Source organism: Strix uralensis, chromosome 16 (assembly GCF_047716275.1).
Source record: "Strix uralensis isolate ZFMK-TIS-50842 chromosome 16, bStrUra1, whole genome shotgun sequence".
NCBI lineage: Eukaryota > Metazoa > Chordata > Aves > Strigiformes > Strigidae > Strix > Strix uralensis.
Genome location: NC_133987.1, coordinates 6,045,151 through 6,061,825, shown reverse-complemented (window position 1 = coordinate 6,061,825; position 16,675 = coordinate 6,045,151). Strand labels below are relative to the sequence as shown.

The 16,675-nt window shown below is 48.5% G+C and overlaps 1 protein-coding gene across 1 annotated transcript in view; it reads right to left on the bottom strand.

The window, feature by feature from the left end:
- The window catches only part of CACNA1H (calcium voltage-gated channel subunit alpha1 H), a 128,214-nt gene that overhangs the window by 110,609 nt on the left and 930 nt on the right, over positions 1–16,675 (bottom strand). The window contains exons 2-4 of the mRNA XM_074886017.1: positions 14,416–14,549; positions 9,603–9,700; positions 4,142–4,301 (exon numbers count right to left, since the gene is read on the bottom strand). Of these exons, the coding sequence (XP_074742118.1) occupies positions 4,142–4,301; positions 9,603–9,700; positions 14,416–14,549 (392 nt within the window). The remainder of the gene's footprint in view (positions 1–4,141; positions 4,302–9,602; positions 9,701–14,415; positions 14,550–16,675) is intronic.

The following is a 16,675-nucleotide window of genomic DNA, read 5'->3' as shown; positions in this document are numbered from 1 at the left end:
CTGCTGGCTTCGCTTGCCCTTCCCACACATGCAGGGCAAGCCTTTCTCTCTCAGACCAGACCAACCAAAAAGGCCTTTATGAAATTCCCCCTCCAGCTCCCACTGTCAGGGCTCTCCTGCGCTCGCTCACACAGCAGTGGAGCCCATCCTGGCACTGCTGTGCAATGCCAGGGGAAGCACAGTCTGGCCAACAAGCTCCCCAGGGCTTGAAGAGGTTTCTGAGCCACCAGAGCCCTCTGAGGCACTGCTCTGGTCTCCAGAGCTGGTCAGGGCGTGACATCTTCTCACATGTCCTGAACAGCAGTGACCCACTCCAGTTTATTGCTTGTCAACTCACTACTGCAACAGCCCAGTAATTGCCTGTAATTCCGTCAAAGTCAGTGCTAAAAGAGTCCTGAATAAAGCAACCTCCTTCCAGCATACTGCATTGCAACAGTGCAATTTTCAAAGACAGAGAAAGCAGGTATTTGCAGTGCACCTCAAAGAAGTCCCCAAATCTCTATCAGAATGTACTATATTTAAAAATAGCTTCTTTACTTGAAGCAGCCAACTTTCAAGGGGGATTTGAAAGAAAAGGTTTCCACAGGAAGAAGAATGATGGCAAAATCAAAGTCACTTCTTCCATCTGATGCCTACTGTAAATCTGAATGGCCCAGAAAGCTGCTGCCAGCAAGCGTGCAAAGAAGCATGCAGCAGATAAGAAACTATATTTGAAGCATAGGTCTCTGAGCTCCCTTATACTTCCTTTATGCCAGAAAAGCTTTGGGGCTATGAGCCTTCCTTGCCTGGCACCCTGGGTTGTGTTCAGATGCTCACCCTCACTTTAAAACGGTTCTGTTTTCATTTGGGAGGGTTTGACACCACCACCAAGGTGAGTCTCACCAGTAAGTCAGGTCTTCCCCTTCATGGGGCTGTAAGGAAAATCTGAGCCAGGACCATCATCTGCTCAGCCCCAACCCAAGCCTGTCCATCCTCCAGCCCCTCACAGCCTGCTGAAGGGCTGGTAAACATGATTTTAGGCTGAGGACAACAGCACTGGGATTTAGTGGGACTTGGCAGACAAAACTAAATAACCAGAATCTCATTCCCCCTTCCTTGCAGAGCTCTATTCTGTTTACTTCTAACCAAAACCAGAGCTTAACTTTAATCCTGAATCCCCTGGGTGAAGGTTTTGCTGTTGGTTTTGTTCCCTTTGGCAGCTTTTCCTGGAAGGGGACAGGGGGTCAGGCTCTCCAGCACTGATGCCGAGCACAGCAGCTCAGCCCAGGGATGGAGCACGAGGACGCAGTGATGGACCCGCTCCAATCCGACCCTGGACCTGACTTTGTATCTCCACACTGTCTTGCAGGCAGATGGCATCCTGCTGCTGGTCAGCAGGACCTGCTAGGTTGGGCCCAGTGCTGTATATTTTGGTCCATCTGTACAATAGCAGGTAGATGTAACCCTGAAGTGCCTTCCCTGTTACTGCCACTCCATGCCTTCTTCCCCTATACAACTTGCTGTTGGGGTGTTAAAGACCACTGCAGGGGTGAACCATATCCCGATGCCTGGAACTATGGATTCAGGAGAATTGAGAATGACAGAAAAGATGGCAATAGTTCCACCTGGATCCCCCAAAACTTCCACACCAAGCTCCAATCAACCTGGGTTAGCTTCTAGCTGGAAATGGAAGGACTGGCTCATTGCAGCCAGGTTTCTCAGGTCTAAAGCTAACCCAGCAAAACACAGACCAAGATGGTACCAGGGCAACCCACATTTTTTATGCTGATACCAGCGCCAGCAGAGCTAGAGTAGCCCTGTCCTGAAACAGAGCTGCCCCATTTCTCTGGAATGCTGAAACTTTGCTCGCAGTATCCCTGAGCACGTGGCATCAAGCAACAGGACTTGTGCATGGGCAATGGAGAGCCCCCAGCCACCCAAATTCACCCCTGCCTACAGCTGGAGGGGACCCAGGAGCCAGCACAAAGCTACAGTGAAGTGGGAAGGAGATCTCTTACAAATCTTCTGTCTCTTCAAACAGCTCCTGAGGCTTAGCACAGGGAGCCTGACTTTGCCTTCTGTGACCGGGACCAAGACCCTGATAAGAAAATCCTGCAACGCCTTTGATGCTGCTAATGGCCATTACATAACAGCCTGCTTAATATCTGTACTTAGCAAATGTTTCCCCTGTGGTTAATTTTAAAAGCTCCACTTTGCAGGAAATCACACAGCATTTTAGAAACCTGGTCAAAGAGATGAGAGGGACTCACTGAGGCTAATTACAGTTCTGTGCTCCTTGTGCTCAAACATTGCCTGCACATAGTGCCTGCCCCATGCAACCGGGTCACCCGAGCACAGCTTTAACACCATTCTTTGGGCTTTTAAACGACAGCTCAGGGGTTACTCTGAGTGACAGAGGGTCTTGGTGACCAGCAAATAACCTGCTGTGAGTGCAGGAGAGAGCTTGCGAGGTTGGGGCATCAAGATGCAGGAGCAGAAGCATACACACATGGCAGACTCATCGATTTTCTGCCTTTCAGCATTTCTGATGGGATGAGGAAGTGCCATCAGAGACAGTCTGCAGTACAGAGAAAGGCTCAGACAGCTGAAAGCCACAGGACTACTCAGGGAGAGGCAGAAACAGGACCTGGGGTAGAGCTGAGGGATAATCTCTGCTTGTCTTCCAGGTCCAATACAAGCTGTAGACAGCAGATGATTACAAACAGATATAATTACAGGCTCTATCTCCTCGTACCGAGCTAGAGTTGCCCCGATTAGCTGGTCTCAGACATTTCCTCACCTCTGATCCACTGACATCTTCAGCAGTCTCTGACAGGAGTCCTTCGGAAGGACTTTCCCAGGCAGACCTCCTCTTTCTGTGGAAGCTTGCAGGCTGCACTTGGTTTTGATCTTTTTGCTGTGCTGATGGATTTTAAGGTCTGCCCTTACCCTGCACTTCTGAATGGGCAAGTGCAGAACAGCCCAAGCTCGCCATCATGTTGAGGGATTGGTGGGGACCAGCAAGAACCGTGCTGCCCCATGGCAGGGGATGAGCCAGGAGCCAAGAGTCATCCCAGTGCCAGCAGCACTGCACGGACAGCCTGAACACAGCAGGCAGAGCCCAGGGCTGGCAGCAGGGTCCATTCAAAGCCCCAGACATGGCAAATGATGAACCACATCCAGGACCCATCCAGGGAGCTCAGGCAGGAGCCAAAGAAACCAGAAACAAAGACAGAGCTGAAGACAGGCACACCAACAGCACAGCTCAAACCAGGACTAAGAGCCACAGGCTGAGCTTAAATAGATCTCCTGGGCCATGGGAAGGGTGTCGATGGGGGTCCCAGGTGAGGGTCATCAGGGCAATTAAGGCCTATTAGGACCTATAGGCCTATAGGTCCTAATAGGCCTCAGGACCCACCTGGCAGAGATGCTGGTCCCTGCAACTGCCTAGCTTGGAAGAACCAAAACTAAAGTTTATATCAAAAAGAGCAGGTGATCAAATGTGCTGCCCATCCCTGATGCCTGTCCCAGACTGAGAGCGGTGTACCAAGGTCTTTAATGCCTTTCACATCAAGCTTCTTAATACACCCACGAAGATTTATTTATGTGTTTCACAGCATATCCATGGTGCTGTCTGTACCAGCATGCAGACCACCTCATCAATCCCCTGCCAGGTGGTGTGGTGTGCTAGGTGACCTCCCAGACCCGTACAGGTTTGTTCACTGGCAATTTTAGGAGAGCTGTAATGCTTTTGTTTGTTCTAAATCCTTAAATTCACAGAGTCAGGGAACTCAGCTTCCTCGGACAGAGATAATCCAAACCACTAAAGTCCCCGTCTGTCAAGTGCAGAAGGAAAACATGAAAAAGTCACTCCAAACCCTTGTTAACTTGTTGGCAAGTGGATTTTTTTCATACAAAAAGTACCTTGCCAGACTCAAGAGTCCTGAAGCCAACAACCTTAAGAAGAAGCAAGATGATAGCCCAGTTAAAAGCTGCCATTGCATCTGTGTGGCACGGCCACATCATGCTCTCAGCCACAGCGCTGCTGGATCCTGCCCTGGCTGCACCCCAGCTGGGCACTAACCCCGCTGACCACCGGGGTTTCTCTGGCAGGGGAGAGGGAGAAAGGAAGAAAAGGTGGAGGGTTTTTTGCTGTACTTACATTGCAAAATTCCTGTCGAGGAAACACCTGTTTCTCAGCAGCCCTGCCCAGAGCTGCACACCGACAATCCCAAAGATGAAGAAGACAAAGAAACACAAGAGGAGGACGTTGCCTAACATAGGCAGAGTATCTAACAGCAGGGTGACGAGTATTCGCATACCTGTGGGGAGAGGAGAAAACAGGTTAGAGGAGCCCTTTGACTGGAAGAGTGGGAATGCCACACCGTTTCCAGCTTGGTTGTGCAGCCAGTGCGTCCCAGGCAGAGGATTCGGGGTGTTTATGTTTTCCCCTAAACCTTAAGCCTGAAAAGGAAGGTACGAGTACAAAAGGCTGAGCTGCAAATGGGAACAAACAGCATATCTCCAAAGAGTGGACTTAAAGGTGGGGTTTTCCAACATTTTCAGTAACACAGCACTCAAAAACACACAAACATGGGCAATGCTGCAAGACAGTCTTTCCTGGACAAACGCCCCTGCAAACCATCAGCCGCCTGAGAAATTGTCAAAATATATATTTGTAAACATATTGAACCTCTCTCATGAATCACACAGATTGTTCCCCTAAACAATACGGAGCCTCGTGTAGGACGATAGTTGCGGCTGCTCTCTGGGTGTCCTCCACGGACAACTCCTCTTCCGTGAGGACTCCTCTCCTTGCTGGCTCAGAACTACCAAGCAGGGGAAATGTTGACTTTTCTGAGGAGGGGAAAGCAGGACGCAAATGTGCCTTCCTGTAAGGAAAGCTCTCAGCTCTGCTCCCATCCCCTCCTCCTGAGCAGGCTGCTGGGAGACCTTCCCAGCCACCCCTCTGCAAGGCTCCCCAAGAACCTGGGTGCAGAGCAGGGGCTGCCCCAGCACCTCTGCTGCCAGGGAAACGCTGATTTCTGTGCAAGATCTTCCATCCTAAATAAGAAACTTGAGGAATGAATCAACCTTGCAGAGCCTCAGCCAACCCTTGCATTCCTGTCCAGTATGTTCCCAGCATCGCTGCCCAGGGGAGACTGGGCAAGAAGGCAGGGACTGGGCTGGCACGTGGGGGCTGCCCTGTCTCACACGTCAGGGCACCTTCAAACTCAAGGATAAAACAGGAATAAAAAGGAAATAATGACTTGCAGCTCAACAGCTCAACAGAGGTTAAATGAACCTCTGAGACACCAACCAGTCACCGTTTCAACAGCTGATAAACGATGAGAGGAGAACTAATGAAAAGAGGAAGAGACAAAGGCAAATTCTAAATTACAGAAAAGAATAAACCCAGAAACTGAGCCGTGGGAGCCCAGCGCTCAGCAGAGAGCAGGGCTCAAGTTTATGGCATGGTGGAAATCAATGCGTCTGCTGGGCAAGGTGACACTGCCACCTTTAGAGGCATTTTATCCCAGTAAAATTCTGCTCTGCAAACACCTTTTCCTGCCTGCATGGAGCTTTTTCTCCCTCCATTTCCCCTAGCAGGATGCCGCTCTCCATCAGTCATCCCATTTGAACAGAGAGCAGCAGTCACACTGATGCATTCTCTCTTCCCCCACCGATTTCCACGTTGGCTTCTTCCCCCCAGCCAGCTCCCAGGTCATGCCTGATGCCTCTCCTGCCAATTCAACGACAATGCTGGGCTGCAGCCTGGCATCTGTAGACCCCAGGGATGGGTGCTGGGAGGAGCAGGGTCTCCAGGAGAGCAACACTCATCCAACCCGGCACCTCCCAGGCCGTGGCAGGGAGCCGGAGCCCTGTCACACCACTTTACCCCCCTCCTCGTGTTGCTCTGCCAGCGGAAATGCAACCCAGCCAAGCAGGGCCGGAGCTGACATTACCTTGTCAGCACGGCACGAGAGGATAAACTGCCCCGGCCAAGAAGTCTGTGCTAATAAATAATTAGGTGTGAGTAATAACCTTTGCATCCCCAGGCAAGAGCCTTTCAAGGTCTCCATGCCCAGCTGCGTCTTGGCTCCGGTGTGGCTCCCCGCTGCTGGCGCCGGCGGTGGATGCCTCTCCGGAGGAGCCGGGATCCTGGCGCCCAGCCCTGTGCCAGCCCCGCCGGCTGCCCTCCAAACCCTGTCCCCGTGCCACCCCAGCACCAATGCCACCCTGCGGGGAAGGGACATGGTGCTGGCAGCCAGGCTGCACTGGCAAGTGCCACAGGTGGTGCAGGATGGCGGCCAGCGTCCCAGCCATCCCCTGTAACCACAACGCCGGCGTCAGCCGCGGGATGGCACCGGCCTCTGCTCGAAGCACACGGGGAAACCCAGAGCTGGAGGCAAACGGGGATTTGATTTTGTAACGCTTGTTCCCAACATGTGTTATCAGCGTAAGCCCCCCAGGAGCACATCCCACAGCACTGCCCTTCAGCCTTTCCTTGCAAATCTATCTTTGGAAGAGCAGAAAAGACTCACTTAATTCCCATTGGAAAGAAGATGCTGGGCTTTTCTTCTTTTCCCCCTCCCTGCTCTCATTAATATCCTCGCCTTCTTTTTCCCAAAAATGGTTAAAATTTATCTCCCTGTGCCAGACAACTTTTTTCCGCTCAGCTACTTTTGGTATTTTGGGTTGTTTAGTGGCACCATTCTTGAGATTGGATCCATCTGTTCGCTATCCGCTAAGGGTGCTCTGGGCTCCCAGCAGAATGTCAAGTGTGCCATGGGAAAAGAGCACGAGCATCGGTTAGGCTGAAACGAGGATCAGGATTTCTTTTCGTTCCCATTACCCGTGATGCCTGGTTTAAACCACATAGTAGAAAAATAAAAATAAAGCAGTGAAATGGATTTGAAAAAACAGTGACCACTACTAAAAAAACCCACTAACTACAGCCCCTGCCAAACATATAAATCGCAGGAATTATATTTTTCCCGTCATTTTCAAGGAATAATTTCTAATAGAGATGATGTTTTTATTGGCTGGGGTTCTCCTTTCTTTTCTTAACAAATAAAATAAAAATGAAATAATCTTGTGGGTGAATTTATTGTGCCTGGAAGCGAAGAGCTAATAGCACTGGCTGGAGCCCAGGAAAGTGCCCAGGCATCACGGGGATAAATCGCCAGGCTATTTCTCATGGGTCCCTGCTTCCCCTGTGCTGCCACTGAACACCAGGCTCGTCTCTTCTGACCCAGCCATAATTTCTGTCTGCTTGATGTCCTTTTGCAACTGCTACCAAGCTGAAAACCACGCTCCCGCCAGCGGTGGGGTGGCTGGGGGAGCGTCGCTGTCCCAGCGCTGGGGACGGCATGGACGGGGCTGAGCGGGCCCTGCTGCCACGCTGCTGGTTGGGATGTGGTGGATGTCTGAGGGAATCCCCCGGCTAAGCTGTAGCATCCCCATGGATGCAAGACTAGAAATGTATCATAGAATCATAGAACGGTTTGGGCGGGAAGGAACCTTAAAGATCATCCAGTTCCACCCCCCTGCCACGGGCAGGGAGACCTTCCACTAGCCCAGGTTGCCCAAATCCCCATCCAACCTGGCCTTGAACCCTTCCAGGGAGGGGGCAGCCACAGCCTCTCTGGGCAACCTGTTCCAAAACGTAACTCTGTTATTACCAGAAACTGCAAAAATACAACAAAATAGAGGGTTGTTGCTATCCATTTCCCACAGACCCTGGATTATATCAGCCTGAAACACTAAAAGTACCTATGTTAGAAGTAAGCATCTCATAAACAAGTAAAGTCTGTGATTATCTGCCCTCCAGGAACTGAGATATTTCTAAGAATACTAATCCTGCCCTGGCACTTGTTCAAGACATTGGTAGTAAGTTCAAGACAATATTAAGACCAGCCTAGCTGCTCGACAAGCTGGGCAACTCAACTCCAAACACTGATTGAGATTTTTGGATTTAATCTCACACACTCTTAGCAAAAAATTGAGAATTTTCTATTGCCCATCTTTAGAAAAAAATTTAAAAATCGAAGTGGCAAGTGTAGCAGAAGACAGCCTAAAAGGCTTCCTTCAAAGCTTCAGTATCAGACTCCTAAGGAAGAAAAACACAAGCTGGACCCAGATCAAAATTTCACCTAGACTTGGAGGCATTTGGATCCCTGGGCCGCAGTTTAATAGGCATGTAAATCCTCAAATTCCCCCGGCTTCTGCTCTCAGCCCAGCTGAATCCCAGCTTGAGACTCCCACTATTTCAAGGGAGAGCTACGAAGGGCTTCATGGATTTAAATAACTTTGGAGTGAGCCTGATCCTCACCCCAGCCTGAAACCCTGGCGGGGCTCCGAGTCGAGCACGTGCCAGCGCTCCTCCGCTCCTCCCCGTCCCAGCGAGGCCACGGAGCCACCGTGCTCAAAACCCCGGGGGAAAACTTTGTGTTGTGCTTTTGGGCTGCTCCGAAACCCTGGTAACAAAACCTCATTAGGAAAACAAAGCTCCGGAGGGTTTCATGGTCCCTTTTAGCCTCTTGTTTCTTTTTGTCTTGTTTTTAACTTCTAATGATGTCACTGTCGAATTTATAGATTTATTTTTTTTAAAAGAAAAATCCTGAAGAATTTGAGCTCAGAGAGAAACTTCAAAGACTCCTGTGCGCAAACATCCATCTGTTCCCTTGCATGTTCATCTGAGGTACTGGAACCAAAACCCTTCTGGGGGAGTTTGTTTTGCTGTCCCTAGATGTGCCGACACGATGGGCAATTAATCTAGGCAGGATGTTCAGTGAGGACCGGCGGGGCTGTGTCACTCAAATGTGCTTTTAAAAAGAACAGGAAACGTAGGGTTTTTTTTGCATGGAACCTCTATGATTTCCATACAATGCTGCTGCATTTTGAATTGAGTGGATTTTGGTTAAAAGATGATGAAAGCGCTATGAAATTAGTACCTTGCAAAGGATTGCTCAGCAGACAGCTGATTCCAGCAGGAAATTATTTCAATTTGTTGGTTTGTCTTTCAAATTGGATTTAGAAGACAAGCAGCTGAAGCCACTTGAAAATGGATTTAGGGGCCACTTGAACTTTCTATCGTGGGTGAACCCAATTTTGTTTTACATGACAGCAAACCTTCTGTGGTATTTTACCCACAACAGAGGCTGCTGCGCTTCTAATCCTGAACACAAAGAAATGGAAAGACCTTAAATAGCTGAGAGAGGAAAATGAACCCATCCAGGGCAAGAAGATCCTCCTTCGAACTGACCTTTCCCCTTTCTTTATAGCAACTTTGTTATTTACTTTGCACTAGGAGCAGAGATACTCGCCTCAGAGTGTTCACAAAAACGCTGGAAAACAGCCACAAAAATTTGGCACCCCAGGTATAAAATCTACTCCCTTGCCCTTTTCTAACACTGATAATCATAATAAATGATCTCTAACTTGCCATTAAAAATTAAAATAAATGAACTTGCTCTCAGCAGCAGGAGAGTAGACAGCTACTGCAAGGCTCAGCACGCAGAGAGCCAGCTGGGGTGGCTTTACCCCCCTGGTTTTCGGTGGGGGCTGAGCCAGGCAGAGCCAGGCAGCGTGGCTGTGGTGCAGACAAAGGTGTTACTCACTTGGGACCCTGTTAATGGCTCGTAGCGGCCGAAGTACCCGGACGGTGCGAATCGCAGACAAGCTCACGTTGTGTCCGTCCAGAGAATACTCCATCATGCTGCGGGGGAAAGAGGAGAGGCGTTAGGATGTGGGATGCTCAGTCTCTGGGCATGGGGGTACTGGGGCTGTCGCTGTGCTCTGGGAGCCATAGCTCAGGCTTGCAAAACCACCCACTCTGTGTTTGCAGCTCATAATGTGCATCATGCTGTCAGTGGGGGATATAAGGGATATTTCAGCCTCTAAGAGACTGAAAATACCCACAGGAGCAGTGATGGTGCAGGGGCCGGCAGGCAGACGTGCTCCAGGCTAATGGGCTGCAGGCACAGGTAACGCATCGGAAAGCAGAACCTGGCACGACAAGGAGCTGGAAAGTCAGGGCCACAGAAATCGGGGCAGATGGGGAGCCCCCAACTATCTGCTCAGCTCCCGCAGCCGTGCTGCTCTCCATTTCCATTAGTTTATCGTGCTCCGGCCAGCGGCACATCCGCAGCCTTCCTGGGGAGATTACTGCACAACTCCATGCAGCTCAAAGCCAATAAGATGTTTATGATATTATACCCCCTACTAGCACCCCAGCGTATTGTCACGCCAGCTTATCTCTCCCCGTATGACAAAAATGTGAATAACCAAGCCGACAAATGACGTTAAAGTAGTTTGGGTTCCATTTTATTATTAAGAATAGGGAACATTTTCTTTTTCATGCTCCGTCTCCATTTCACATAAACATTTCTCTTCCAGGCTGGGAAGGATGTTAAGTCAAGTGAGTTTTCTTGCTCTTTTATAGCAATGAGTGGCAAATGCGTGTAGTGTTGATTTTTAATGGGGTTATGGCTAGTTAGCATGGCTGTAATTACAATTTATGAGTTTGACTACAGGGAAGCACTTGTAAATATGTCACAAATCTCTCACCACGCCTGTTCAAATAACATAACAGCATCAAAAGCAACCCTGCGAGTAAGCTGTTGGATCCCATGGAGAAAGAGCTTTTGTTTTCGTGGTTTTTTTTTTTTTTTTTTTAAATAAACAAACAGATACGGAAGGAGGAAGGCAAATACAAGCTGAACTGCCACAACCAAGTACTTCAGAAGCTTCAGTGGAAAGAGAGATTTTCAACTGAATTGTCCTGCAGCCAGGATGGACCAAAATTGTTACGTGCCATCAGGAAGCAACACCTGAATGGACTGAAGCAACAGCTGAACGGATTTCAGGCAACAGCAGAAGGAGGTTTGGTTTTGGGCCAGCCTTGCTCAGGCACTTCATCGCCCATGTGCCCAGCTCTGCTCTGCCAGAGCCTTGCACTTTGTATTTGGTGCCTTGTCCTGCTCTACAAAGTTTAATTGGGAATATCTAGATGTTCTGATATTTGTTTCTCTTTGGTGTAACCCTGCAATATCAGTGGCATTGCACTGAGGTGACTTTGGCCCATTAGCCTTAATTTGCTGTGTGCAGAGGCCCTGCTGATTTTGAGCTGGTTTCAGTGATAACCTTTCAGATATATTTTTCTTCTGAAGTAGTTAGTGCATCTTTATAAATTAAAACCACCTTAAAGCTTGTACATAGGAGCTGAGCTGAACATGATGAACAGCTTTAAAACTCAGCACGGCATGAAAACAGGTTTTAAATCTAACGTGTGTTCATTAAGCAGCCAGAGCAGAGCAGTGGGAAGCAGCCTGGAGCTGCATGAAGGACCACACAGTGGGAAAGCCATCGGAAATGCCCGTTCACACCTGCATTGAGGGGCCTGGAGCCAGCACCAGGTGTCTGCTCTAAACAGACCTTACAGGAATAGACAAAGCATTGTTTAAAGTCCCTGAAGTGAACAGCGCTGAAGCCTGAATCTGTTCGCTGGCGTGGTCCCAATACAGCACACTCACAATTTATCGGGTGGCTGAGTAAGTGGATTTTAGTGTAACTGATACAGTTTTTGAACTACTATTAGCATGTAAAAGAAGTATGAAATGCTCCAGTGGGAGCTGGTTTTGTACTTCGGACAACACATGCAACTATTAGTGTGTTAAAGGGCCAGCTCCTGGGACCTCACTTTTACTTGGCCCTTGGAGTTTCAATGGGGCTGATAAAAGATGAATAATCCAGGATTTGGCCTCGGAAACAGACTTTCTGACCCTGATACTTTGGACTTCCGTGATACTACATTTAGGATTTGAAAGTAAGTCTCAGGAGGATCTACACTGCCCACCAAAGCCAACCTGAAACACTTGATGGATTCCAGATTGGACGTTCTACAAGCAGCGAAAACATTTGAAACCTTCATGAAAAAGTCAAAAGTTTCTTTGTCAAGGCCAAGCTTGGAGTCCTGTTCTCATATCACACTTGTAAACCAAGAATACCCTGGAAATGCCTGACAGAAGCCTGCTGGAGCTGGAAATTCTGGGTATGCAGGGACCAGAGGTCTGGGTGGACTGGTACTGGGGAGGCAATTCCCTACAGCCTCTGGGTACTGAAAAAAAGGAGGCACAAGCCTTTGTGATGTCTTCTACCATGAACAGTTTCCAGTCCTTCAGCTGTCAAGTTAAAGATGTCCGAAGCATATCATATGAGCCTGCAACATCTCCAGGGACTGGATGCACAAGAAACCTCTCTGGTTTCAGCTCTTGTGGACAACATTTTTGATGCTCGGGAAATGCTTTCAACTTGGCTGCTGGACAGACTGAAAGGTTGTAAGCTCCATTCGGTCTGAAATTTTCCAGGGTACATTTCTCAGGCGAGCAAAACATGAAAGGGCTTTCAGTGCTGGAACAAACTTCAGACACAATCTGTTGCTAGAGGCAGAAGAAATGTTTATTTTGTAGTTTCCCGGCTTACCCTCCACTCTCTTTTGTATACTTGCTAGTAAGCCAAATCAGCTTACTTGAGGAGACCGAATGAGACAAACAAAGCAGGCAGCACTGCCTATCGCTTGTTTTCCTTCTTATCAGAAAAAGCCTCATAATAACTTCATCACATCCATCCGCTTGCTGGAAAAAGCAGCTCTTGTTATTCCAGTAGTGTCATCCCTGCTAAAACCACCTCCAGTTTTAGGAGCAGACACTGGATCGAACGGTGGTAGTGGGAGAGGTGAAGGACTCCAGCCCGTTGTGCAGCTTCTCCTTGCCCTCCACCAGTGTTACTGGCCAGTCCAGCTCTCAGACCAGCCTCTCTTCCGAGAGATGGGAAATAATGTCACAGGTACGGCTCGAATACACCAAAATCATCTGGAGATGGCCCAGATCAGCCAGAGAAGGGGCTTTTCCTCTTCTCATCTTCAGCCTGAGTAACTGGCAGGAGGGCTTCCCATCGGGGTCTTCTGATGCTTCTGCTGGTTTAATTCTTCTCATATGCCAGCCACGGAGGGTGGGGAAATGCCCTGGAAAACTACCAAGTTGACTCATCAGCCACCTTCCCCCTCGTCCCGGGTGCTACATGAACAAAGATCCTGGTGCCAAACCTGACTGAGGTATGAGCAGAGGGCTCAGCCTTTCTGCCTGCATGTTCTGTTTTACTCTCCTGCTTCGCTGGGATGATCTGTTTGATGATGTGGGAAACCTCTGCTTGCCCATCAGGAGAGCTCATCCTGCAGGTTCAGCGTGGGGAAACACTGTCGGCACGTTGGTTATGGATGGCAGATTTCTGATCCCAAGTTCCCCCTGCAACCACAGCCTTGCTCTTCCCCTACTACTTCTGGCTTAAACGCTCCAGCAGCTTTGGAGAGAAAAAATAATGAACCGGTTCTTTTGTTGTCCCTGCTGTTCTTTCCTGGACTGTAACCACACACGGAGTCAAAGGAAGTTCTGCTAAGGAGAGCTCATGTTTTATTCAAACCAGTAAGGCCATTCCTAATTGTCTTCCAGACAAATAACATGGAGCAAAACAAAACTCCATTAGTGCAGTGAAGATTGTACATCACTAATGTAAGGGTAAAAATGCCCGAACATATTACAGGAATGTTCTAATTAACCCCAGGCTGGTCATTATAAACCCAGGAATTCAGAAATAAGGCAGAGCTCTGTAATTAAAGCTGTCTATCCCTTTCTAGGGTATACTAAACCGATAAGAGAGCCAGGGGTATCTGAAATCCATTTATTCATAGAAAAAAAGTTTTAGACTTGCCAGGCTTTTAGTCCACTCCGTTTTTCCCTATGGGTGTGAGGGCATTTGTGTTAAAACCGCCCAGATCTTCCTTATATCAGTTTATTAGCACTTCCTGCACAAATAAGCAGCTGTGAGAGATGGTATTAAAATGTAAATCAAGAGAACTTTACAGAAGGCATTTGCATGCACTTGTAATTTGTGTCAACTTCTGGCCAGCTTCTTCCACTGGTATTTCAACCTTCTGAACCAGACTTTTGGGCTAGATTCTCCTTGTTTGGCCAATTTCTGCCTCTCTGCCTCACTCTAATGGTGTCACATAGCAGGAGTGGGGCTGAGCTGCTGCGTGCTTTTTCCACCCATTCTGGAGACAGCAGTCTTAACTACAAGCACTGGGACATACCGGCCACCACAAGGACTAGATCAGCGTGCACTTGATTTGACAAGAGATGACACTGGCCAAAGGATTGCTATTGAAAACCAGATGGCTTTTGCCCTGACATTCATACCCCACTCCATAATCTGGCGTAGTTGCCAGAGGTGAAACCAAATGAGACTTATGAGACTTGAGCCTGGCAGCTTTCACAAGATGTTATGAAAACCAGCCAAGACAACCTACAGATTTGGCTCTCTGGGGTTTTCTTGCTTTCAACACGAAGAGCAAATTTATGAGGTTTTGTTACTGACCCCGCCATCACGATGAAGAAGTCCAGACGATTCCACGTATCTCCAAGGTAACACTTCTGCCCGAAGATCCCCAGAGCCACCATCTTGATGACCATCTCCACCGCAAAGAAAGCGAAAATGAAGTCGTCAAATGCCTGGAGACCAGTAAAAGATTATTACAGTCAGTTCTGCTGCGCTCTCTTATCAGGGAAAGGAAAAGCAGAGACCTGAGTGCTCCCACCATAGAGGCACTCTGCATACCCTGGCAGACGCTGCAAGGCAAAGCAGTGGTACCAAAGTGCCACCTACTGAACTCAGAAATAAAACCTGCAATACCTGATGGGTGATGGCATCCCCTGAGCACAGCTCCTGGGTCAGTCCACTGCCTGGGAAGCATTAGCAGCTTCTACTAATCTACTGACAAAGATAAAAGGACATCACTGTTGTACAGTTGGGTCTGGGAGGTCGCAGCAACTTGTCGAGGAAGCTGTGTTTCCAGACGGGGCAGCTCACACCTCCTAGAAAGAATTTGTCCCATCTAACACAGGGGGATGTGCCTCACCTCTGAAGCCTTCCCAGACTCCCAAAACAACCAGGTTCCTACCCACAGACCCAGACACAGCTGGGAGTGAATGTGCACATCAAGCAGAGGCCAAAGCAGTAACTGTAAGGGCATCCCACTGGCAAGCCTGTGTGTCCAGTGCAGGACCTCTTAATGAAGGTCAAAAGTTTGGGTTTTAGATTACTGTGAAAACAAGAAGAGAAAATAAAGGTGCGCAAATTAATCCATTGCTGCCCTATAGAACATGCTTCAGCCTTTAGTTAAAGAATGACTTCTGTAGAGTAGTGGGGACTTGGAGAGCTGTGATTTCTCCAGCCTTCCTGGAGACTACAGGTACACGCATGAAAAATGAATATACTTGGAAGATACCACGAAATGGACTCTGTTGTAAATACTCTTCCACACGCTGCCTGTAAACTTGAACATCGGGAGATACAGATTGCTTTTAAATCACATGCAGAGGCTTTGTCGTTTTGAATGACAGACTTGATAAAGCACAGGAACTTTGCGATCTACAGACATGACTGCTGCTGTGCAAACCACTCTCTTAATGACCATACCGTTTGGTATTGTGTCTCTGGCACTTCCATACTGAGGCCTGAGTGGATTAATGGTAAAAATAACAGAGCGTCCACATTGAAGCCAAGTTCTCACTGCACATCCATGTACCTCTGCGTGGCTGCGCGTGAGCACCATCTTCTCTGCGTGTTGGCTTTATCAACCAACCTCCCCTTGGTAAACTACACAGAAATTTTGCTCCGTTATTTCAGTTCATTTAATAACTGGCATCCAAACTCCTCCATAAAGGAATTCAGGCTTTTTTACCTCATGTTCTGGCTTCCATTCCCTCCTGCAAGCTGTGACAGGGTGAGGGATAACGATGGCTTTACTTGCAGCCCTTTTCTGCCTGCAAACCTTTCAGGATAACACTTTGGGGTTTGCAAATATACATTATAATCATTAAGATGGTATTAGAAACCAAATTCAGTGCCTGGGCTCCTCACAGCTGTACGAGTGTCTATTCTGAAGAGAACAGACCACGCAAGCTGTCTGTTTGCAATCTGAATAAATTATGAAAAAAAGGAAGCAAATAAGGAGCATTCAATAATTCAATCCTCGTCCAGGCAGGATTCCCTTTGTCTGCCTGGACACTTTGGCAGGAACAGGCATCCTCCAAAGTCCCACGTGGGTGAATACACATGCAGAAAAATGGCTGGCACGTGGCGTGTAACCTTTCAAGAGAGATCAGACACTTTCTGACGGGCTCTCTGAGGGATGCTTAGCCCACAGCTGCCTGCAGTGTGACATTTTCTGGTGAAGGAGGTGGACTTATTACCTCTGATGCTGCTTCAAACCAACCCTGTGCCTGACCTGAGACAATCCCTATGCTGGATGCCTCTGGTGGCAACAGTTTCTCCAAAATTGATCCCATTCCACAACAAACCTCTAGCAGCTTCTCAATTCATCTGGTTTACTTGGCTCTGCAGTTAAGAGATCCTCTTTTAAGGTTGAAAGAGGGTTTCATGATAAACTCTGCTACTCCTGGCATCTGCAGGCAGTTCTGGACCAATCTTTGCAAGAGGCAGGAGAGGCTGGTTGGAAGGATCGCACTGGCCTTCCCGTATGGCTGAAATGCCCAAAGGGAAGTGAAGTAGCAGATCTGTGCGGGATTTGAACGAACCAAGCCCGTTACACTACCGCGTGTCGGTAGTCCCTGCC